Source organism: Eucyclogobius newberryi, unplaced genomic scaffold (genome assembly GCF_026437365.1).
Source record: "Eucyclogobius newberryi isolate DKJ021-1_F unplaced genomic scaffold, fEucNew1.0.hap1 SCAF_1, whole genome shotgun sequence".
NCBI classification, from domain to species: domain Eukaryota; kingdom Metazoa; phylum Chordata; class Actinopteri; order Gobiiformes; family Gobiidae; genus Eucyclogobius; species Eucyclogobius newberryi.
The window spans coordinates 23830246-23856545 of record NW_027315723.1 but is presented as its reverse complement, the minus strand read 5'-3'; the positions used below and the strand labels follow the sequence as shown (position 1 = coordinate 23856545).

General features: G+C 40.0%; 1 protein-coding gene across 1 annotated transcript in view; it reads right to left on the bottom strand.

The window, feature by feature from the left end:
- kcnk3a (potassium channel, subfamily K, member 3a) overlaps window positions 1-25987 on the bottom strand; it is a 37700-nt gene extending 11713 nt beyond the window's left edge. The window contains exon 1 of the mRNA XM_072440537.1: window positions 25551-25987. Within this exon, the coding sequence (XP_072296638.1) occupies window positions 25551-25833 (283 nt within the window). The 5' untranslated portion in view covers window positions 25834-25987. The remainder of the gene's footprint in view (window positions 1-25550) is intronic.
- Window positions 25988-26300: the final 313 nt, after the last annotated feature.

Sequence of the window (26300 nt, the reverse complement as noted above, 5' to 3'; positions counted from 1 at the left end):
TTATTAATATCTTCTTTTAGTACTGAATGTGTCGTTTAGCTCACTGTTTTGTAAAGTATTGTTATCTTAGATTTTGTTTCAATGTTCCAGTCACATCATTGATGCTGACTGCACATTCTGTCACTCTTTGTCCTTGGGAGACATGCAAACACTGGAACACCTAATATTTTAAAACGGATTAGTCTCCAAAGATCAACATCATCAACGTTAGGCCACACTTTAATCTACATGTGATTTGACGTAAAAGCCAAGTGCAGTGCTTTAAGCTGAGTGAAGAGGACTGTCCCAGGACATAACTTTGAGTGGTGCAGAGGTCAAACACAGCCCATCCCAAATTTCCTTTTACCATGCGTAACCGTAGAAGGTCACTCCAGTTGTCCAAGTACAGGTGTCCAGATCTGTGCTTCCCCAAATGACGCTAATCCTGTCCAAGCTGAAATTGCGAGATGAGGGAGTGAAGGAGTAAATAAACATCTGAAGAACAGTTTAGGTCTGCGCCAGAGAGAGACATAAACTGTTCTGTTTATCGCAGATGGGTGATAGTGGGACGCAGACATGGAAACTTCTAGAACAGGGGTCACTAAACTAACTACTGTATATTATTATATTATAACCTTTTTTCATAGTTTTGGCCGGTATATACTTATACTTAGACTCCGGAGCGACTTATATGTGAGGTTATTTGTTATTTTCACACTTAAAACCACATTTCATACTCTATTGCGATGTTTTTTTCTTCTCTATTATGCATTTTTTGGCTGGTGCGACTTATACTCCCGTGCCACTGATAGTCTCTATCAAATAGTCTAATGATAGTTTTAAAATATATTGAAATGTTTCATTGTTAATTTAGAATATAAAGCAAGGTAGAATATAAAGAAAACATGTGGAGCAGAATTCAGCGATGTGACTAGAACCAGGAAGTATGATCACATTAGTCCTGTTCTCAGGTCTCTGCACTGGCTCCTGTGGCTCAGAGAATAGACTTTAAAGCAGCTCTGCTTCTGTACAAGTCTCTCCATGGCCAGAGTCAGGACTAAACATGGACTGGCCTCCTGCTGGTGCCAGAGTCAGGACTAAACATGGACCGGCCTCCTGCTGGTGCCAGAGTCGGGACTAAACATGGAGCGGCCTCCTGCTGGTGCCAGAGTCAGGACTAAACATGGACCGGCCTCCTGCTGGTGCCAGAGTCAGGACTAAACTTGGACCGGCCTCCTGCTGGTGCCAGAGTCAGGACTAAACATGGACTGGCCTCCTGCTGGTGCCAGAGTCGGGACTAAACATGGAGCGGCCTCCTGCTGGTGCCAGAGTCAGGACTAAACATGGACCGGCCTCCTGCTGGTGCCAGAGTCAGGACTAAACATGGACCGGCCTCCTGCTGGTGCCAGAGTCAGGACTAAACATGGACCGGCCTCCTGCTGGTGCCAGAGTCAGGACTAAACATGGACCGGCCTCCTGCTGGTGCCAGAGTCAGGACTAAACATGGACCGGCCTCCTGCTGGTGCCAGAGTCAGGACTAAACATGGACCGGCCTCCTGCTGGTGTCAGAGTCAGGACTAAACATGGACCGGCCTCCTGCTGATACCAGAGTCAGGACTAAACATGGACCGGCCTCCTGCTAGTGCCCAGAGTCAGGACTAAACATGGACCGGCCTCCTGCTGGTGCCAGAGTCAGGGCTAAACATGGACCGGCCTCCTGCTGGTGCCAGAGTCAGGACTAAATATGGACCGGCCTCCTGCTGGTGCCAGAGTCAGGACTAAACATGGACCGGCCTCCCGCTGGTGCCAGAGTCAGGACTAAACATGGACCGGCCTCCTGCTAGTGCCCAGAGTCAGGACTAAACATGGACCGGCCTCCTGCTGGTGCCAGAGTCAGGGCTAAACATGGACCGGCCTCCTGCTGGTGCCAGAGTCAGGACTAAACATGGACCGGCCTCCTGCTGGTGCCAGAGTCAGGACTAAACATTGACCGGCCTCCCGCTGGTGCCAGAGTCAGGACTAAACATGGACAGGCCTCCTGCTGGTGTCAGAGTCAGGATTAAACATGGACCGGCCTCCTGCTGGTGCCAGAGTCAGGACTAAACATGGACCGGCCTCCTGCTGATGCCAGAGTCAGGACTAAACATGGACCGGCCTCCTGCTAGTGCCCAGAGTCAGGACTAAACATGGACCGGCCTCCTGCTGGTGCCAGAGTCAGGACTAAACATGGACCGGCCTCCTGCTAGTGCCCAGAGTCAGGACTAAACATGGACCGGCCTCCTGCTGGTGCCCAGAGTCAAGGCCTGACACGGAGAATCTGCGTTCCAGGTCTATGGGGCAAAGGTCTGGAATAGCCCTCTCAAGGTTGTGAGACAGGCCCCGCCCCGGCTGTGTTTAAATCTAAGCTAAAGACTGTTTTGTTTAGCCGCGCCTATGACTGAAATACTTTTATCTGGTTTTTAATATTTCAAATACCATGTTAATGTGTTTTTCTGTTTTATTTATTTACTGTGACTTACACTGTATTGTGTTTTCATGCGTTTTAACTAAAGCATTTTGAATTGCACATTATAGAAATTGACTCTATAAATACTGTCACCCTCCATGACCAGAGCGCTCTTTCCTAACTACACTGGGCGCTCATATAACTTTAAATCAAGGAACCATTCATCCATTCACACACAACTTCATAGGCCAGTGCACACAAACACAGGGAGCAAGTGGCGTTAAGTGTCTTGCCCAAGGAAACAATGGCAACTAATACAAGAATTGGCAAAGGATTTATGACGTCTGAAGTAGATAGTCCTGATACTGCCGAGCACATGACTTGCTTTGTCAGTGAAGCGCAACTGAATAACCCAAAATTTAAATTCACTTTAGTTCTGCTTTTCCCTGTGTGGATCCTGAACACACCACTCACTTACACAGACACCTCAAACTCCACACGACCTCCTGATGTTTACAGAAACACTTAAACAAACCATGGGAAAGACCTATATGCCAAGTCCAACCAACACATCTGCTACGAATCCTCAAATGAAATACAGTGCTAGAAATACAGTGTTTGAAGTGACTGAGTGCAGAGGGATTACAGAACACAAATGTTATATGAAGTTTTGAGTAAATGTTTTGAAAGGAGAGCACAGCCTGAATGACTGGAGAAGAAAATCAAGTGTTCAAGAATGATCTACTCCATCTGACCCTCTACATTTTCTCATAGCTAACATAATATGTTCTTAACACATTCTTAAATCTTTGTTCTTCCCATTTTGCATGCAGCATAATGAGAAAATCTCTCAATAATTATGCATTACATCATTGCAGAAGACCGGTATTTACGCAACAATCCTTTTACGTCATAATCTTGAGAACATTAAACCACGGACATTTCAAGAACAGAACAAAGAGAACAGACAGAAGAGTGACCAGGACAAATTTATCATAATAAATCCTGGTATGAAGCAGAGGAAGCAGCGCTCACCTGGCCCAAGCTAACTCAGTTACCCCAGCTCCAGCACCGTGTGTGCCCAGAGCGAGTGCTTTCTTGTGGGCACAGCTGGGCACAGCCTCCCAGACTGGTTCAAAGTCTGGTCCAAACCAGGAGAGCACAGAACTAAGGGAGGGGAACCATCCACACCAAGTTCACCTTTAGAGTCGTAGATCTACCCACTTCAGCGGAGGTGTGCACATGCCAGTCATGACTTGGACTCGAAGCAGACTTTTTCTTTAAATTGACCTGGGACTCAATTGGACTTAAAAAAATAAAAAATTTAAAAAAGGTTTTTACATACAGTATTTGTATACTTTCACTGTTTAATATAATAGAAACAATCTGGAGCTGTCCCATTTCTCTATCCCGGATTTATTTTTAAGGACTATTACAAATGCAGATATACAAGCAGTATTTAGTCATTTGTAAGGTTTTATTTGTAAGGATTTATTTTTGTGGGGCCATATTATGGATAAAAGTAGAAAACAGCAAACCAGAACAGCCCGGTCAACAGAAAGGGCAATAGGCCTACTATAATATGTTTAGCTTCTGTAAAAAGAGTCACTATGTTAAGTGTTACACATGCGTAATCCTGCATAAACAAACATTTTTTCATTTCCATCTCAGTCATCGTGTATCCAAGCTCCCTGTCTCATGTTTGTGTCCCTCGCCAGAAAACTCCTATATCAGTGAGTAGTATTTGCAAAGCTGCTCCAGATCCTTTTTAGGGGATGTGAGAGAAGACCTTGGCAGGCCGTAATTTTCCATTAGGTCAGAGGGACAAGCATTGAGAGATTTCCAACAAAACAGTTGGTCCAATTAAATGAATTACATGAGTTATAATTCTTGGAAGTTCTTTGAACATGTCCCGCACATTATACAGTGACATGAAAAGAAAACTGTGAGTTATAACAGGAAGTGCATTCAAAAGATCACAAGGGAGATAATGGAGAGGCTCTAAGAAGATTCTGTTTGTGATGTTCATGACTTAAGCTTCATACTCAAATGTGAAATGTGTATGCTATAGTCAGATGTTTAAAAATATGATTCCTTTAAAATATCTAATGTTCACTTTATTAAGCTATAACAAAAACAAATGCTGGAAGAGAGAAGTTGTTCGCAGTACCATTTTTGCCACTAGATGGAGTAGTGAGCATCTATTGGGATTGCACATTAATCAGTGTGATGTCTTTATCAATATTACTATGCATTAAAATCTAATTTGTTGATGCGCCATATTTAAACTCTAGTTACTTGAGCATCATAGAAGCAGCAGAAAGTTTACTAAAGTGGAATGGAAAATGTAATTTTGTGTTATAGAGAAGAGAATATTGAACTGATATTGCATAAATGCACAAATAAGACAATTAAAGTAAATACTAATACTTAAATATTTAAAATATGATATTTGTGCTGTCTTGCTGAAATACTGTTGACAAGACATCAATCAACAAATAATTAAACACATGAATGAACTAAATCACACCTAAAATTCACTAGCATTTCCAGTAATTTGGGAATTTATATTTCAGACAGATAATTAGATTGCTTTTTAGTGGTCAAATTAACACCCAAGAACAGTCAAATCCACAGCTTTAACTCTTAATGGAGCGGTCAGGAAGAGTTTAATTTGTAGTCATTGCTAATGTAGTGAGGTAGGTTTTAGGAGGTCAACTCGAATAACACAGATCTGTTTCAAGTGCACGTATCCCGGGTTATCTGCTAAGAGTGTGGGCGCAGAGCGATCAGAAGAAGCGGCAGAAAAGTCAATGTTGTGTAATGAAGTACGGTAGTGGGATTTAAAACCATACGGTGTAGGATGAACTCATAAACTAATCTTTAACCCGTGTACTTCCAATACTTATACAGCTGATTCTGCTGCAGTGGTGGAAGAAGTCTATTTTGTTACTTAAATAAAAATACAGATACGGGTGCAAAAAGAGTTGTAAAAAAGTAAAAGTATCACTGTCCCAACATTTTTTTAGCGCATCTGACCCTTTTTTTCGTTATTTTTTTTCTTCCTTTGATTACTTTTGAAGAGTGAAATGATCTTGATAAAGAATTGCCATTGAGGTCAACGCATTTCTCAACGTTTCTAGACTTTTATTGTTGTTTGCAACATTTACATGTACTTTTTACATTTCAGTCTAGTTAAAAAATGTAGTGAAGTAGAAAGTACAGATATCTGCTCTTAAATGTAGTGACGTAAAAGTGAAAAAGTATCCACTGTAAAAAAATATACCGAAGTAAAATACATGTTTTTGTTTTTGTACTTTGTTACTTTCCACCACTGAACTGTTGATACTATATTTTTCAGTGATGTGAGCTTCAGTATTGTCATAATAGTAAAAACAGTCAAGCACATGAGTATCTGGGGCTTTCTCCAGTACACGAATGTCTCCCGGGACCTTCTCCCACGGGACCAGAAAACCTCTCCAGAGACAAACCTCCACAACAGATTTCTTCTGCAATAACATTGTGCAATCGCCTTTTTCAATGTTATTTGTCAATGTATTGTCACATCCATTCAGGCTGCATTCCATAAACAGGAATGGCCCATATGAAAAGGACAAATCGCCTCAATGATTCATAGATGGATTTGCCAAGTTTTAGCGTTGATTGATATGTAAATACACAAAATAAGGCCTTAAGACATAGACATTAGTTTACATTTCTTTCAGATAGTCACGAAGCAGCGCTAACATTTTGGTTCATTTGCAATTGCTTTGACCTTGCGCTACAGTACATTACATAATTAGATAAAGACATGCAAATTCCCTTCGATGTAAATGACGTGTAAACACCAAACCACACATTACGGACTATATTTACTGTGTGTGTGTGTGTGTGTGTGTCATCTAACCTAACGTCGGGATGCAAAATACAAACATGGGATTTTCCTGCTCATTAATCCCACGACATCACGAGCGACTGTAAATGCATGTAATATAAGGCAGGATGTCGGTAAGCTTATGTGACAGCGGTAAAACTCATTTAACACGGTTGCTTTAGTCCGTTGTTGGGATTTCTGGTCGTTTGGGTCTCAGCTGATGATGCTCGTCCAGATGAATGCCTCTGGTAAAAATAGCTGTAGCAGCGGTGGCCCAGGCTGATTTCACATGTTTTGACTGTGACATGTGAAATAAAACCAACCAAAAGTGTAATGGGAGACTTTGTAAAGGACACATTTTAGGTCCAGCTTCAGTTTCCTTAGAGGGTCCACCACCTGTCAAGATAAATGACTGCTTTGGATGTTCTATAGCAGTGGTTCTCTGACTATTCAGACCAAGTAAGAAAAGATTTGGCTTTCTCAGTTATCACCAGATTGAAACCGGGTCTGTAATAGTAGTATTCCAGGTCTGAACTAGTGCTTATCCAGGTTTAAATTAGATTGCATCATTGTAACAATAGTTCTAACCAATTTTTTACCCAAAGAAGGCCGAAAAAGTGGATAAACTTGGCTCCAAATTAAGGAAATATTAGAACTGTAGAGGACCTCATGTCTGTTTGAGAAATACTGTCCTATGCTGGTAAATTAAACTGATCTCGCATTTATTCAATTACAAGTGTTTTATTGCCAAAAATACTTGACTTTTGCGATTTACTGGACCGTGTGCTAAAAAATAGCATCTCCATTTAGACCAGAAAGTTCCACCAGAAAACATTCATAGCGCAAATATAATATCAAATGGAAAATGAAAGAAAAACAAAACATGAACGAAATAGATTGAGAAAATGTAGTTTTGTTGTTTCTCACGATGGTTGGTGTGACGTGACAGTCTAAAATCTGCAATATAAGGTCACTGCAAACGCAAAAAAAAATTAAGAGGGACAACACAACGCTGGATCAAAGGAGCAATCAAGTTCGGGACACGAGGCACGCCATTTAATCGAGACAAAGGAGCTTTCAAACTCTCCCCCAGATGGGACACACACGCAACAACCAGTGGGGGGGGCGTCGTCAGGGGGCTCTTAAGACACGTTACACTGACCATTGTGTGGAAGTTACAACACAGGTCAAGGTACTGTTATTTCATCATCTCTTAGCTGTTGTCTGATATATCAGAAGCAGTAAAACCATTAACCCCAATTTGAAGTTTTATTTCTTTTTTTTTAGTCTTTCTAAACTGACAACTGACCGAGTACTTTCCCTACCACACGCACAAGAACTTTGAGACGCAACAAAATTCGGTCAAGCACTAACCCAACTACCAGCTCTTGCAAAGTCTAATTACACTTCATTTACTTGCCACTAGCTCTTGGCCCACTCTCCGGTGTTACCCGACCTGTGTGCTACACTGGGGGCAGATGGGTTGTGATCAGAGATGTACTGTTCAGGGCTTGTTTGGCACACGCACAACATGGATCGGTTTACTGGCAAACGGGAAACAGATCGGAAAAATACAAGGATCGGAGCAGATTCCGAGTTAGATAACACCAACTTATGCCAGGCAGTGGTTAATAGTACACCGAGAGAGGAAAGTGAGACCTTTTCACAGTCTATATTCCTTTTCTTTTTTTCTATTAATATTCAATTGGATTTTAATGTATTGTGAAGTCTCAAAAAGTTTTTCATACAAGTCATTTTAACTTAGTAGGAAGTTTTAACTTAAAAGCTTTGACGCGAGGGTCATCTCAGGCAGTGTCCAGGTTTTAAAAGAGTATCCTATTTCATGTGATTCACGAGACCAGAGCTTAATGAGCAGATCCAGTAAAGAACAAGAGGAACTGTGCTCATTCATTGTTACATGACCCCTGCACACTACAGCTTCCTTTACAACAAAAATATGAACATAAAAGTATGTAGTGCTAGTGGACGTAGTGCTTGTTAGCGATCAGTCAAAAGATGTATTATTTTGTTTTAACTAAAATTTTCATCATTCTGAAACCCGTTTAGCTTCATGACATCGGGAGCGTAGTGTAAGACGCAGAGTACTGACTGTATGATATGTATTTGCTGTTCTTGTCGTCCCCTCAGGCACAGACCATACATCCAGTCTGCATTCTCAATCTTCTCCAAAATCCCAGGTTTTTCACACAACCACAGCATACAATGAATGAAGTCCTGATTTTAATATTGGTTCTGAATTGGATCTTTTGGTTCAGTGATTCATAATGAGGTACATCGTCTCACAACGCTTCATGGTTATCAGGTTCATCATGTGTTCTAAAATGTGGAGATGTGGCAGACATACTCATCATCATATCCTCCAAAAACATGCCTGAGCTCGAGTGTCAACCCAGAACATGCGTAAGAGGCAAAATCCTACAGATAAGGTGCTGACCAAGCTGAGCCCATATGACCCACTGCTCCTGACAGGGTGTACAAGCTGCACTGAAGGATGGGTCAAATGCAGAGGATTATTCTTAAAGTGCAGATGAAAGTGAGGTTTTCTAGTTTTTCTATTCATGACGATTACTATTACGATGCAATCAACCACTTAGCCTGGTATGATTTGAAGGACTCCAGAGCCTGTCTCGTGTGTTTTCCCTGTAGCATTTAGCATAAGACCTCCAAACACGCACGTTATGAACAATCAAGAGAGAGTATTTAGGTGAGGTTGTGGTTGCACGTCTGCGGGCAAAGTGACGACTGGACATGCACAGCACTGTAGCTAACTCCAAAATAGTTCTTTAAACAATGATTCAATGATAGAAAACCACTTTTATACTAATGCAATGACAATAGCTGTTAATTAAACTCCGGTAGAAGCGTTTTTATATTATTTAGTTGCTCTCTAAGAGGTCAGAGCATCATTACAAGTCATAGTCTCGTGTGTAAACCATTTGGTGTTTTATTTTAATTTATTTTATATTTCTGAATTGATGTGCTTCTTGTAAACGTCTAGTGACCACTGAAGTTCATGGTTAACGTATTACTGATGCGGAGACCAGATAAACGACATACTGTAAATATCATGAAATAAAAGTTTATATACTTTAAAAAGGTGATAGGCTTTAACACTTGTACTCTTGATACTCTCTTCACCAAATTGATCAAACTGGGGGAAAAGAGAAAAAAATCAGTAGAATCTTTTATATAATCATATCCATTACGTTATAGTGAAATGTGTCGTTTAATATGCAATTTAACTTTAATCTCATACCTGATTCCTAATCTAGTGTCTGTGGTGAATGTGCTTTTCTCAAATAAATCTTGCCTCTAAATGGCCTTGTTTAATCCTCAGACTGTACTTGGCAGTTTAAACTCCACTTACAGCTACTCATAAAGTGTTTAACAAAACATCAGTTGCCAATAACATTTTATCAAGAATACATGGAGGAAATTACATCAAGTGAAAAATATCATTGCACGAGCCAAATTATTAGCGTAATACTTTTGAGTCATTAGCCCACTCATTTTTTTAGATACCGGTAATCCATCACGCTGTAACTCTTTTACTGCATCCGATCACTTTTGAATCCTTTTTTGGTGCTGCACAGAAGACAGCCTGGACGACTGTGGGCCACATTTCAAGCTTGAATAACAACAGAAAGTGCAGAACAATGTAAAAATCCAGAGTCATGGAGGCTGAGGGGGCAGAAAGTGTGACGTAAGCCCATTCAGGCGGCAGATGTGTGGGGAGGGGGGCGTCAGATGAGATGTTCTGCTCCAGGACGTTTAACCTCTGCAGACAGGACGTAGTGAGACCAAATGTCACACAGAACATGACTCTAAACCAGGAGCACTGTGAGGCATGAGCTGATTATGTTGTTTTAAAACATCATTTTTATACCTTCAAAATATGTTTTTTTTCTGTTTTTGAAAATGGAAGCAGTGGTTCTGAACATGTTTCAAGGAGGACTGGGCAATATGAGAATTAAAAACATATTGTCAAGCTGCAGCGATTAATCAATTAAAAAAAATATAATCCCAAACCCACATTGTAAATAAGAATTTGTTGTTAATGTTTTGCCAGGTAAATGAAACATTTTATGAATAAAATAATCACGACCGTCTTTTGATCATTTCTATCGTTACCTGGAAAGACTTTAAAACATGAAAATATATTTTGTTACAACAAAGACAGTGGCATTATTAAACACACTTTACACCACACACTAGAGGACTGCGCGGGGAATAAGCAATGTTGCTATAACCTGGCACAAGAATCGTTCCTCTTTTCTGTCAGTGTTTTTATGTGCATTGTCCCTGATAAATAAACTAAAAAAATAAACATTGAGTCACAATATTTCAACCATTATTTACTTGACAACTGTATTTAAAAAGTCTCAATGTACAATAGAAATCACCGTTTGACAAATCGACCTCTAAAATAATCATTAGTAACGGTCCTGATTGTCAGTGCTTCTCTGTTTATATAGTTACACTCAAGCGCAACAGTTTTCCACACCAACTCCCCCTACTGGTCAGACACTGTAAAGCTCTGAGTGAGTGACAGGTGGATTTAAACAATCACATTTAAATTGTGATCCAGGTTATAATACAATTGTGATATTATACAGCCATGAAAAATCATAATGCATCGTAAAAGAGCAGAGCTCTTCATTCATTTGTTGCCTGAGGTATATTTGGATCCCAGACGTGAGGACATTACAGGAAAACAGCAATAATTCTAGCACCTGTTGGCCACATCACACTTTATAAAATCCTTAATCCTTTATTCCATAAACCAGGTTAGCGCAGGGAAGTAATACGTGTCAGTGCACCTGTTCAAACCTATGACTCACAGTGAATCATTTTCCAATAATTTCAAATGTCTTCCATCCATGAAAATATATAACAGACAACACATGCAAGAGGCGCACAAAGGTACAAATGCTGCCAAAAATAGGCCAATCTCCGATACTTCTGTGTGAGATATTAAAATGGTGGTTAGATTACTGCCCTCTGGCGCAAACACCCAACCCTATTACATATTGTCATTAGGGTCACCAATGCATTGTGGGTCGGCTTGGGACAAAGATTAAACACGTGATGAAAACAAATTAAATAGAAAACAAAAGGAAATGCGAGACAATTGCATTCCTTTGCTTTAGTTTAAAAGTATAAACCAGGGAATTGTACAATCAATGTTCATAAATAACATTTCACTAAACGACTATGTGTTTGATCATCTGTCCAAAAAGAAAGAAAGAAAGAAAGAAAGAATGCAAGTCAATTAATGTGTTATGATCACCGTTTTTTTTTTGTGTCATTTCTCAAATATGTGAATGAAATGAGCCAGTTCAAGTATTACCAAAACAGTTCAGAATAATAAAAAACACCAAAGATTTAGGACATTCCTCATGCCGGATCTAATTATGAACAGTTGGAGTAAACAATTCTGTTGTGTTTCTTAAAATACAGGCAGAAGGACGTGGGAGAAAAATAGATCATATTTGTGCTAGAGATGTTCTAAACAAACAACCAGTCTATCATATTAAAAAATGTTGTTTGAATACAAAAACTTGCAGAGTTATAGTATTTAAAGTTGGATTGGGTATAAAATCATTTCTGCATTTTTGACTTCTGCAATCCATTGAATTAGGCCTGAAACAAGTTAATGATAAATGAATTAATTGCAACACATTGATTACTGAAATAAACATCATTAATTTAGTAGTTGAATAATCGTTAAAACATGCCATGAGCTGAGAAAAGAAGTTTTATGATTCATAGAGCTGTAACTACACAACATTGACACTGGAAATGTTCAAATGTGTTTTTGATGAAAACACACAAATACTCTATACTATCTTCATCAGGATGTCCTACAGCGCCTTCACTCCAGCTTTGTCTGGTCAAAGGTTAAGAAAATGTAATCTTAACAACTAACCGATTAATCAGAAGAATACATGCTATACCCGTAACTGATTAGGAAAACGGTGGTTATTTGAAGCACTACATTGACTATTGTCTTTGGGATAAAAGCAGCACAATATATAGCACAATGGAATCGAAATTACAATTTCAGTTAGCACAATTAGCACATCGAAAAGACTGCAATTATTTACTGTAGACAATAGAATTTCCCCTACAAAAAACAAAATATCCTGTCTTTTTATAGAATAATCTTGTTGTACCAGTTCATACCCCTACAAACATCTTCTTGTATTGGTTTATTAGTTCCTGGAATTATCATTTTTTTAAACAAATCTCATCACAAGTAGGTTTTTCATCCCCCAAAACCATGCAGCACTAACTTGGATGATAAAAGTATGTATTTTAACCCCAAACACAGCCCTCACTGTTAATGATCATAAATATGACCATTAACACTCCAGGCCAGACCCCAAATACAGCCCTCTTACAGATAATGATTGTAAATATGACCATTAACACTCCAGTGCAGACCCCATGATCGTAAATATTTAGAGGCAGCATCGTCCCTAAACTCTTTTTAATTTTCCATTGAGCCTCACATACTCACGGTGATAGAAGCCATGACTGTTCTGTTCCAATACCTTTCCTTTTCGGGTCAGTGGAGAGGAGCAGTATGACACTCACAGGATTATTTATTCAGAAGACAGGCCTCGCTGCGCCCGGTTCACGTGGACGCTGCCATACATCTACAGCAAGGTGTGTTTTGGTTTGATTTCTAGCACAAAGATCACAGGGAGGACACGGCTGAGCTCGAATTCCCAGAGAAAGCGTTGAAGCTGCCACCGAAAGCGTTGTTCGGTGCTGAGAAGGCGCTCGACCAACTCAATAACTGTGTCCGTTGTAGGGAAATGAGACTATTCCTGAAGAAAACTGGAAATGCACTGGGGAATTTGTATAAATAAATGTAATAGACCCTTCCACAGGCAACATATGCAGAAGTATTATTCCTTTGCAAATAGGAAAACAATACTCAAAACACATTGCATCAGCGCCGCTCTGAGCTATGAAAGAGCATTCATCCTTGTCATGGCTTCAGAGATAAAGGACAAAGGCCAAACCCGTGATCGTTCTCAGACGCCGTCCAGAAGGGAGAAAGGTAAACTCCTCAAACCTCGCCAAGGGCTGTTTCTGGTTCATTTAAAGGGCAAAGAAAAGGGTTTCTCATCAGTCATCACTTAATTTGACATGGCCAGAAATAAAACATAAAACAAATCTTATATTGCGTTTATACCGGGCAGGACAGTCCATCAATGGGCTGAGATGCAGGACGTTTGTCTCTAACGGGGTGACGTCACGAGGGTGGGTCCAGGCTTTTAGATAGAGACCCGTCTTCCCGTATTTTGGACGTGGTATTTTAAAATGTGGACGGGCATTTTCGAGAGCAGGGACGGCCATTTTATTAAAACATCTTAGAAAAAAAGAGAATATTATCATTAAATCGGGCCGGGAAGCATTTGATAATAGTCTGCCATTACAGTTTACTGTTTACAAGGGAAAATTTGCATGCTGCGCGCTGATTGGTCGACGAAATGTGTGTGCTTGGCTCTGATTGGCTGCCGAGCTGTGGTCGGGAGAAGGCCAAAGCTACTAGTTTTTTTGCCTAGTCCGCCCCCGTACCCCCGGACAAAATGATTTGCTCCATATTGCTTCCTCCATATTGCGAGGAAAGACGCTTGTGGTTAGTGGTTATTTCTGTCTGTATGACCTGCACAAGACTTAAAATAGAGGCGTGAGATAGAGGTATATAATACAAAATGCATGTTGCAACATTGAATATCAAGTACATCCTCTGACAGGATGTGCCCACGTGACATCACAACATACTATAATCACTACAGTTTAAGATCGAGCTGGAGCAGGTCAGAATAAAATTGTAGATATTGCTGTTTGACTCTCAGATTATGGATTTGATTAATTCTTTCTGGTTCATACCTCTGTAATCACAAGCTTGAACTTGAAACTAAAATTGGCACCAGGTTCTGTGTCTTCTCTGTCCGTATGAATAAACAAAAGTGAAAATAGTTGTTCGCACCAGTCTCTCAAAGTAGTGCCATTATTCAACTCAAACATTGTGATTGTTCTCAGTTGGAAGGACTCTAAAACATAAGATTAATATGTCAAATTACTGGAGATGATATTGTTCAACATTTGAGGATTTCTTTCATTTTTTTCTTTCAAAAACATCATCAAATTCTATAATGTGAACGCAACCTGTTAAAAAGGCTGCAAAAGAGCATTTAAATTAAATGAAACATTTAAGAACAGCACATCTGCACTTTCATAGTCAATTATGCAAGTACATTCATTACTTGAACATCAACTGAGAAATTTAACAGCACATTAAGCACATTTATGGTGGATTGTCATAATATTGTCATCTGAATATCATTAAAAAAGTTTTTAGCTGCAATTTTAACTCAAAAGTTCAAACTATGGATGTTAAGATTATTCAGTTAATCAATAAACGTGATTATTCATGCCACAATATAGCATAAAAAACAAAAAATAATAATTAATGACACTTTTCAATGCCAAATTACGTATTTTTAGTTACATCTATTGTCAAAAAATAGACCTAAATGTAAATAACTTTTTTTATCTGGCTGCTTTTGTCAAATTTAACTTCATTTCGTCTTTCAGAAAGTCACATTTCATTAAGCACGTCACAAACTTGAGGAACAGTAACATGTTAGACCACGGAAACGAAAGAGAATTAAAGATCTCATTGTCGTTAAGTCACAGCCTCATTAATCAGGAACAATCGTTGAATCGTGATGCTTTTTGCTCACAAAAATCGTAGCACTAAAATTCGACATCCCGAGTACAAACTATTATTTCTTCTCTCAGTTTCATCCAGCTGCAAAGCACGGCATTGGCTGAAAACGGTACAAAGCTGGTGCATGTTGTCCTGTTCCAAAGCTGCAGTGTGGGATAGACTGGCCTGCAGCGCTGTCAGAGCCGTCACTGCGGGCCACTGTTTCACTTGGTTCTCATCCAACGGGCCACACTGAATGATGAAGTCCAACCATCTTGGACTCACTCAACTTTCCGCTGGACCGGGCTGCATCCAGGGGTCGTACAAATACACAAGAAGCATGTGAACCGGGAGCCGGGCCGAACTTTCTCAAATCTGTCAGACAAAGCAGCATCTTCTTCTCATACGTATGCCATCCTCGGCCCATAAATATTTAAAACGGCCCGGGCCATGTTCGTGTTTAGTCTGATAACTGCCGAAGATCGCGTTTCACTACTGAGCCATTTTATGTTTTCACAAGATGCAACAACAAGTACCACTCAAATACACACTGTATATATTAAGCATTAAATAAACGATGAGATGGGATGACAAGGGGCAGAAGAGAGGTGTACTTTTAGTTTGAGTGGGTCCCCTGGAGGAGGTGGAAGTGTCTGGGGAGATGGATAAGACTCTCTGCTTAGATTGCTGCTTCATTATGATTTGGAGAAAACATCCTTACCTAATTTATTGCAGGTTAAAATAAATCATTTACTCAGTAGTTTTCATTTATTTTTGTTTTGCATATTTGTAGATTTTTTTATATATATATTTTTTTTATAGAAAACTTACAGCAGATAATTTTTGCTTGATTTGTTGCTTGATTTTTTTGTCTATTTTTTTGTTTTAATTTGCAATGTGGTTTTGAATGTAGAAATCAAACTTTAATGTTGTAATACTGATTAGAATTATCCACAAAGTGAAGCCAGACTTACTTTTGTACTAATCATTTTTTCTGCACTTTGGTGGCAGAAGTTTGATAAGATAAGTGTAATCAAACAAGAATATTAGCTTAAAACAGACAATTTTGCTTTTAAATACATTTCTCATATTTTAGTGTTGTCATTTTCAAAAAAATATTCCATTTCAACTTTATTTACGTAGCACATTTTACAAACATAGATAGTTTCCAAAGCACTGCAGATAATAGCAATGTAGAACTGACATTTAGCTCTAAATAAATGAAAACATATAATCCCAAACAAATGGATCTCGGCCTGATAAAATCACTTACTACAATAAAAACAAATTCAAAATAACTCGTTGCTGGGATTTGAACCCAGGACCGTTGTGCCCCTGGATTTGTAATTCTCTCCCCATTCATCACACACACTACAAACAGTCCTTACATAAGCATCATTGACTGAGGCGGCCTCTTGTTTCTTCTGCTCTGTGTCAAAGGAAAAGCTGCCAGTTTGAATTCCTCCCGGTCCGAGATCAATACGCACGCACTTAACTCATCAAAACAAAGAGAAAATCACACTGAAAACTCCTCTCTTATCTAGTATTCACATGGATTGATTATATATTAGTGTTTTTGGAGTTTGCAGAAGACATTATAGTGAAAACAAATATACAGTAATTGTGCAAAGAACTATTTTACTCGAGTGATACTGAACAGAATGAATTTACGTTTGACAAGTAAAATAATCTACAGGAGTTTGAATGACGCTCTATAAATGACAAACCAATTGATGTGTTTACTCAACGTTTTCGGAGTCGACTAAAGACTCGTCCTGCCGATCGATTTGTCGACTGAAAAGGCAAAAGTTCTCAAAAATAACAGAAAAAAGCAGATTAAACTCTTGATTCACTCCCTATTCTAACTGACAACTAACTCACTCCATGTCGTCGCCAATGAATCCTTCTAATCCAAATACATGTATAAATCGAGTGATACAAATATTGATCGACTAAGACGCCACTGACTAATTAATCGACTAAACGCCTAAGCACCTACTTCCCTAATCCAGACACTGTACAGGATTCACAGGGATTCATTCATGAAACGTCCTCCAGACTGCGCTACAATTAAAAAAAACAAAAAAGTAGAAATTGCCTTTACGGGTTGATAGAAAACACTTAGACGCGGCACAGTCGCTTATGCAACGCAACATGTATATTCAGCAGATAATGTTACCTTATCTTTGCTGTACACAGATGGATCAGATCACACCAATTCAATTACAGTGTAAAGTGAACCGCAACCAAGCGCTAACACAAAACACTGCGTATGGAACAAACAGACACATAATAATAGTAATAGCATAGTAATAATAGTCAAATAGTTTCATTCACAATATTACGTAGCATACAGTGGACGTTCCAGTGACAGTAACACATTGATTATACGTTTTTAAAGCGTCTGTGTCTGTGATCCTTTAAATAAAGTGAGAGTCGCCACTTGCATTGTCGCTTTGGGCCTAATGAATTACTGCTGCTCTAATCTAAGTCATCAGTGTTAATAATTTAGCCGTGGAAATGGATTCGCCGCTGCCAAACGTGCGCCCGCGATGATAGCAGAGAAATGACAATCATGATTTATTCACGCTTCTATCCTCATAAAGATTAAGTGCATGTGTTCCGCGGACGGCACCGGCGAACGGGGAAGGTGGCGAGGAACAAGGGAAGGAGACGAGGTGGTGTGGACGCGCGCCTAATGCAATGAGGAAGGAGGTTTGCGTCATAACTTAATGCAGTCTGAAGCTCGCTGCCACATTTGTATTCCGACGAGGATTGCACATTTACAGAGCAGAGCGGAGAAGAATAACAATGGAGGAGTTCGGATATTAGCGCTTGACTCAACAAAGTCACTCACAGTCACACATGGGGCCTGCCCGGTGCTCATCTAGGGCCCCGTGTGGCTGCTCGTACCCAGCTGTAACCGTCTGGGGTTGGTAAACAAAAACATTCAGGGACAAATTAATGCAAAAAATGAATATCGAAATTTGATACTTTAAAAAATCACAAAGAATTTGACCTTTCCTGAACAGCTCTATAGTGGTTTTCTTCTATTTCAGACTGCAAAGGACCACATGGTACTAAAATGGAATAATTTGAATTATTTTGTTTGAAAATAACAAATGTGTTTTATTATAAATGTGATTATTGGTATCGAGCCAGCTTCTTTGCATCAAAATTAGGGCTGCAACTAATGATTATTTTGGTAATTGATTAGTCTGGCAATTATTCTTTTGATTAATTGATGAGCTGTTTGGAATGTGGAATGATCTTTACTCAATTTTACCCAGATAACGCTGAACTGAAGCCATTGGAGGACGTCCAGGTGGAGGATATTTACAGACAAAAAGGTTGTGTGTTCTCATCAAAAACACTACATTTACACATTCCCCATGTCATTTATGTGTGAGTCCTGCAATAAAACCTCTTCTCTCAGATCATGGCACGTTTTGGAGTCCGTGTATTGACCAGTTATTGACGACTCAATTACTGTTGCGATTAATCGATTAACCGGGACGTAACGATAACGGACAGATTGTGATACCGCGTCATCAAAAGTCTCACATTAATATCGTGAGCTGTTACATTTTATTGAATTACTCCTTTGATCAAATGCGTTTGTTTTGTAGCAGCAACAGAACATGATCTATTTCAGTGCAGACAACACAAAGACATGACATTTTTACATCTTAAGTCTTTGGAATATGGCAGGAATGATTTGATGGTATTCAAAGCATTTTAACAGAAAAAGGTTTGCATTTCTACAATTATGTAACAATATCGCTAAACTGTGGAACGAGCTGCACCGAGAGTGTCACGTTATGTCTTTAAATCAGCTCTTGAAACATTTCTCTTTAGCTTTTTATGGAAATTTTGATTTTTTTTCTTACTATACAGTGTGTGTTTGTACGTCTTTGTATTTCTGTGATCTGTGTCTGTCATTGCTGTGTTTTCTAATTATCGTTGTGTACTGCTCTCTGTTCACCTGAAATGAATGTTGTATTGGATAAATATTGTAATGACTGTTGTGGTAATATTGTACTGAGAGATTTACATATTGTTAAAACGTAATCGAGTCAAATTATAACCACGTTGATTGGGTCAAAACTCTTTCAAATTAACTGATCCTGTCCCAGTTTAGTCCAGCTTTAATCTCGGTTAAATCTGCAATTCCACAACAAAAACCCAAACACTGACAGTTTTTCCATGTGCAAATAGGTCGTTTTTCATATTGCACAGTGTGTTGCATCAGTGGTATGAGCTGCTGACACACCAAATAATTCAAAACCAATATTTAACACTGGCAAATGCAGAAAATCCTGAATACATTTGCCAGAGTCCATTCTATATGCAAATTCTACATGCCACGGCGTGTATTGTTTGAATGTAAATGCTGTTTAAAAAGACCACGTGCCCATCACCTCGTTAACTGTGCACGTGCTGCTAATGATGACGCTTTGACTTCTGCTGTATTTTCATTGCGTAAATACATCTAACTTCACCAAACCTTTAAAGAAGAAATACATTTTAAAGTTTGTGAAAAAGTGTAGCTTTAATTTACACAGCCAAATGATTTTCACACTATTCTACAACATTTCATTGACATTTGTGTCTAATTTTACAATTTTGGCTGCAATAAAAGTCACAACCAAATCAAAAATGTTGTGTAACTTAACTAAACTGTCCTATTGTCTTTGGAGCTAAAGTTTAGACCTCTACAAACTAAAGTTCTCACGATACTAAAAACTCAATTTCGATACTTTAAGGAATATATTCTTAAACATTATGATCTTTTACTTGTTCTGATAATGTTCAAGGTCATTCTAAAACTTCATAAAAGACAAAAATAATTGTGCCCTGTTGTTATAGTCTTTCTTTTAGTATCGATATTTGCTGAAATGAGTGTCTCATTTCGATACTAGCTTTAGTATCTGTTTTTGATACTTTGGATAACCTGAACAAACCCGGCCCGGGTCTTCAAGGTCGCACAAGGATGCATTACAAGCTCATTAAAAAGTGTCATTTGAGACTCGTAAATAATTACACTTAATGGTGGAGTATTGTCTTTGCACCTTTTGAAACTCAGACGCTCGCTTTAGTCACGTTACAGACTCAAATGCATATAATATCTCAGCTTTCTCAGTGATATTTCAGCTTTCTCAGTGATGTTTCAGCTTTCTCAGTGCTTTCTCAGTGATGTTTCAGCTTTCTCAGTGATGTTTCAGCTTTCTCAGTGATATTTCAGCTTTCTCAGTGATGTTTCAGCTTTCTCAGTGCTTTCTCAGTGATGTTTCAGCTTTCTCAGTGATGTTTCAGCTTTCTCAGTGATATTTCAGCTTTCTCAGTGATGTTTCAGCTTTCTCAGTGATATTTCAGCTTTCTCAGTGATGTTTCAGCTTTCTCAGTGCTTTCTCAGTGATGTTTCAGCTTTCTCAGTGATGTTTCAGCTTTCTCAGTGATGTTTCAGCTTTCTCAGTGATGTTTCGGCTTTCTCAGTGATATTTCAGCTTTCTCAGTGATGTTTCAGCTTTCTCAGTGATGTTTCAGCTTTCTCAGTGATGTTTCAGCTTTCTCAGTGATGTTTCAGCTTTCTCAGTGATGTTTCGGCTTTCTCAGTGATATGTCAGCTTTCTCAGTGATATTTCAGCTTTCTCAGTGATGTTTCGGCTTTCTCAGTGATGTTTCAGCTTTCTCAGTGATATTTCAGCTTTCTCAGTGTTGCTCCCATGTTTAAAAAGCACGTTGTGAACTAAACCTTGATTTTAAAGCAGTGATAATTGCACATTAAAAGCAACATTTGTCAACATCGCTCAGCCTTGATTTTCCTCTGTGTTAAAACTCCTGTCGGCCTTTTCACTTTGTTCTGCCTCTGTTGTGTTTCCTGCTTCGTGCATATCCAGCAGCAGGTACAGTCTGCTTCGTGCATATCCAGCAGCAGGTACAGTCTACTTTGTGCATATCCAGCACGTACAGTCTGCTTCATGCATATCCAGCAGCAGGTACTCCATATCCAGCTTCGTGCATATCCAGCAGCACGTACAGTCTGCTTTGTGCATATCCAGCAGCAGGTACAGTCTGCTTCGTGCATATCCAGCAGCACGTATAGTCTGCTTTGTGCATATCCAGCAGCACGTATAGTCTGCTTTGTGCATATCCAGCAGCAGGTACAGTCTGCTTCGTGCATATCCAGCAGCACGTATAGTCTGCTTTGTGCATATCCAGCAGCACGTATAGTCTGCTTTGTGCATATCCAGCAGCACGTACAGTCTGCTTCGTGCATATCCAGCAGCAGGTACAGTCTACTTTGTGCATATCCAGCACGTACAGTCTGCTTCATGCATATCCAGCAGCAGGTACTCCATATCCAGCTTCGTGCATATCCAGCAGCACGTACAGTCTGCTTTGTGCATATCCAGCAGCAGGTACAGTCTGCTTCGTGCATATCCAGCAGGTACAGTCTGCTTCGTGCATATCCAGCAGCAGGTACAGTCTGCTTTGTGCATATCCAGCAGGTACAGTCTGCTTTGTGCATATCCAGCAGCACGTACAGTCTGCTTCGTGCATATCCAGCAGAAGGTACAGTCTACTTTGTGCATATCCAGCACGTACAGTCTGCTTCATGCATATCCAGCAGCAGGTACTCCATATCCAGCTTCGTGCATATCCAGCAGCACGTACAGTCTGCTTTGTGCATATCCAGCAGCAGGTACAGTCTGCTTCGTGCATATCCAGCAGGTACAGTCTGCTTCGTGCATATCCAGCAGCACGTATAGTCTGCTTTGTGCATATCCAGCAGCACGTACAGTCTGCTTCGTGCATATCCAGCAGCAGGTACAGTCTACTTTGTGCATATCCAGCACGTACAGTCTGCTTCATGCATATCCAGCAGCAGGTACTCCATATCCAGCTTCGTGCATATCCAGCAGCACGTACAGTCTGCTTTGTGCATATCCAGCAGCAGGTACAGTCTGCTTCGTGCATATCCAGCAGGTACAGTCTGCTTCGTGCATATCCAGCAGCACGTATAGTCTGCTTTGTGCATATCCAGCAGCACGTACAGTCTGCTTCGTGCATATCCAGCAGCAGGTACAGTCTGCTTCGTGCATATCCAGCAGGTACAGTCTGCTTCGTGCATATCCAGCAGGTACAGTCTGCTTCGTGCATATCCAGCAGGTACAGTCTGCTTTGTGCATATCCAGCAGGTACAGTCTGCTTCGTGCATATCCAGCAGGTACAGTCTGCTTCGTGCATATCCAGCAGGTACAGTCTGCTTCGTGCATATCCAGCAGGTACAGTCTGCTTCGTGCATATCCAGCAGGTACAGTCTGCTTGGTGCTTTAAGGCCAGTGGAACAGCAGAGCTCTGGTGAAGTCATTAAAGTTTAACACACACTAATCAAGGTTTGAATCCTCCCTGGGCTCACAGTTACAGTGCACGCTTAAGTTTGTTCTGATCTGATAGAGTTACAGCCACAGGTCAGCACTGTCATCTGTCAAGAGCACACACAATACTATAGATTCTTGTTCATCAGATATTGTTTTGTATGTTGATGAAAAATACATTATTGACTATTTTGTATTTGATGAGAAACTACTGGTATCACATATTTAGAAAACAACTTAATGACAGAATTGATATAATGTTTCACTGTCGCAAGCAGTAGATTTGCATTTATAGTGTTTTATTTGTGTATCACGGGGAGGGAGAATTTGTAAAAGAATTGCATTTAATTACAGAACAGTAGGCGGAGCTAGGGGAAAGGTGAAAGCAGACGATACATGATTATTCAAACATACAGGAATCACTTAAACATAACTTTTATACAATATTGATGAGGGGAAAACCATTATAATGAAATGGTTAAGCTCATTAAGTCTTGGCAAAATAAGTCTCCTTAAATGCATAAACTTCAAAAAAGGAGCAGGAGAAATATAAAGGTCTAGATTAATCAAATTCAAAGTCAATCCTCCACAACAAAGCTTTACATTCTGTTACACAAAAGTTAGAAAATAACCATACGCAGGTTTGTTTACTCTCTTTTCAATTTGATTAGCAGAAAACACTTCCAGTTTAATAAGAAGCATGTCCACAGCAAATGAAATGGTACTTTAAGTTATTACTCACTGATATGACCTATGTAGATATTGGACAGAGTTGCTAAAGAGGGAGGGCATTTGATGTAATCCCTAAATTGAATATCTATTTTAAGTATAGGCCTGAGTCTTTATACAGCCAACAGAAAAAAATAGAAAGTGTAGAACAGCTGTATTCCTCGCGGCAGCTGTAGTGAGTACATTGCCATGGGGCGAGCAGAGACTGGCAGTTATACCCGATGTTGAGGAAATAAATCATTGCAAAAATAGATGAGCAATAGTTGACTAAGGCAAAGTAATATCTCACAGTCGACTCTGTAATGAAGAGCTGAAGACAAGAGCTAAAGAGTAAAGAGTACATAATGGCATCAGATGTAATGACAAGACTGCAGTATACACACAAACACAAACACACACACACACATACACACACACATACACACAAACACACACACACACACACACACACACACATACACACACACATACACACAAACACACACACACACACACACACACACACATACACACGCGCACACGCGCACACACACACACACACACACACAAACACACGCGCACACACACACACACACACACAAACACACACACACACACACACACAATCACAATTATGGGTTTCTATTGGACCAGAAAAGATAAGGTTTTGTGTGATTTAGCTGAAGATTTGTGAATGAATCGTGAGTTCAACCTAAATTCAGAGTTTCCAAGTGCATTTCTGTACGACTAGTGTTTTTGCATGAACTCCCGTGCAGTTGTGGTCTTGTGAGTACAGCTGGAGTCAGATACATCAGATCATAGAGCCTGTGCTTGAATTTTACAAATGATTATCATGATAATAATAATAAACTCGCACATCGATGTTTTTGCAGGGGCAGGGAGCTAATACAGCTCCATTGCCCTCAACACCAGACAGATAGTTACCTGTCCTCTCCTCACAGCACCTGCCTCTGCTGTAATAATGGTCAACTTATATAAGCTCCTTTATGACACTTGCTCATTGTGAGAGCCCCATGTCGCACACTGAGGCGGAGGCTTTATGGTCCCCGATCCATAAAGAGCAGCTGCAAGTGTCACCTGTTGGACACTTGTCTAACTGTAAGGCAAAGACTGTAACTGATATGACCTTGCACTGCAACGTGGAACATTTTGTTAGTTTAGTGCATAACACTTCAACAACTACACCTTAATAAAGCATGAACAAAGACTTAATTCATAAGAACAAATCGTGTTTCTGGGCTGCAAGATTAGTCACAATCAGCAAATCGCAAAGACTGCCACTTTTTAAGTCCCATAATTTCTTCAATAAACAACAAAATATCTTGTCTTATTCTGCATAAAAACTGCTAATGCTGTAGTTTAGACGGTTTAAACATGTTATGAGATACAAAGGATTCTTGTAGTTTGCTGTGAAGTCTTTTTTTTCAATTCTCCTGCTTAAAAAGGTCAGAATCCTCTTAATAATAATACATAAATTGCAAATATAATCGCAATTGTAATGCTGTATATTAACGAATACCCTACCTCTAACTTCTAACCCCTTAACTAAGTAAGTATTTGTTCATGGTTTATCAAGGGCAAATAAGGTAGATATTTTTAAAGTGTTTGTTGAGTGCTATATGAGAAGGCTATTAGTGATGCTATATAATGCAAGCCTATGTTTAAATTTTAAAGCTGTTAGCTGGGATGAAGTATTAGCCTACAGTTAATAATGTATCAGCATTAGTCGACTGTTACATTATTGTTAAGTCCAGCTTTATAAAATCAAACTTTATGAATGAAAAAGTAAAGATACGTTGACACGTAAAAAGCCAGATAAAAAAGTAATGCTTTACGTTCTTAGACAATAGATTGGAGATTTGATTAATCCGTTTTTCACTGTCGCCCTCCCTGCTGTTGTGATTTTGAAGTGTTACAAAAATAAATTGAATTGAAATTACTCATTGTTGCTGTCTACAAAAAAATCTCAAGATCATATATGTCTTTGCCCTTACAATTTATATTGATTATTCACAAAAAATAAACAGCAAAATCACAAACCAGAAAGCTATCCAAAATATCTTGATTTCCTTGCGAGGGGGAAAAAAGGCTCTACTATGTCACGCTTTCCAATGCAAATCTAACTTTTTTATTTCATGTGTCATGAATGGACACAATGGACACAAGTGGGGGACATTCTCTAAACATGTGGGACGAGGAACAGGCGCCTAAACGGCTGCGCGGGACCACCGAAAGAGAGACAGGTGGTCACAGTTTGTCAGTTAGTTTTACGCGCGGCACGACTAATAAGCCCAGCCGCAAATCGTGAACACAACTTGTCTTTCCCAAAATAAAGATATCTCCAAACTTTCAGCAGGGTCACTTTGCGTGTCCGCGCCGCGTCCTTACCTATCGTGGTTATGACGGTGATGGCGAAGTAAAAGGAGCCCGCGAACATCCACTGGACCCCAGCTTTGTGCGGTTTGAGCTGCAGCACCACTTTCTCCAGCTCGTCAAAGTCCTCCGTGGACAAGTTGAACGAGCTCAGCAGCTCCCGCTTCTTCAAGTCCAACTCTTTCCTCTGACTCGTCTCCTTCTGGGACTCGAGCGCGTCGAAGATCGCAGCGCCCACGAACAGGTAGGTGAAGGTGCACACGATCAGGGCGAGGGTGCGCACGTTTTGCCGCTTCATGGCGCCGGTCGCGGAGCGTGTCACCCGGGGCAGTGGAGTCTGGAGGCCGGGGAGCTCGGCTGGGTCATGGTGGGTGCGAGCGCCGCTGTCTGACGCGGCGCGCGGACGGAGCGGAGGATTTAAGCCGCGGAGCTGTTCATTCAGCACCAGCCCGCCCTCCTGCCCAGGAGCCCGCCCCTCTCCGGCTCACACACGAATAGAGAAAGACCCCCCCCCCCCCCCCCCCCCGCCCCGCAGAACATCCAAATGTTTTAAGTTTTCCCTGAAACTGATCTTCTGTGTCCAGATTACTACAACTGAATCTCTACTTACAGTTCTATGTATCAATTTTATCGAGGCAAATAAGATAGATATTATAAAGTCTTGGTTCAGTCTTCTGGGAGAAGGCTATTATTGATGCTGTATAATAGAAGCCTATGTCTTAAACTGATTTAAAAAAGCTGTTAGCTGGGATGAAGTCATTGCCT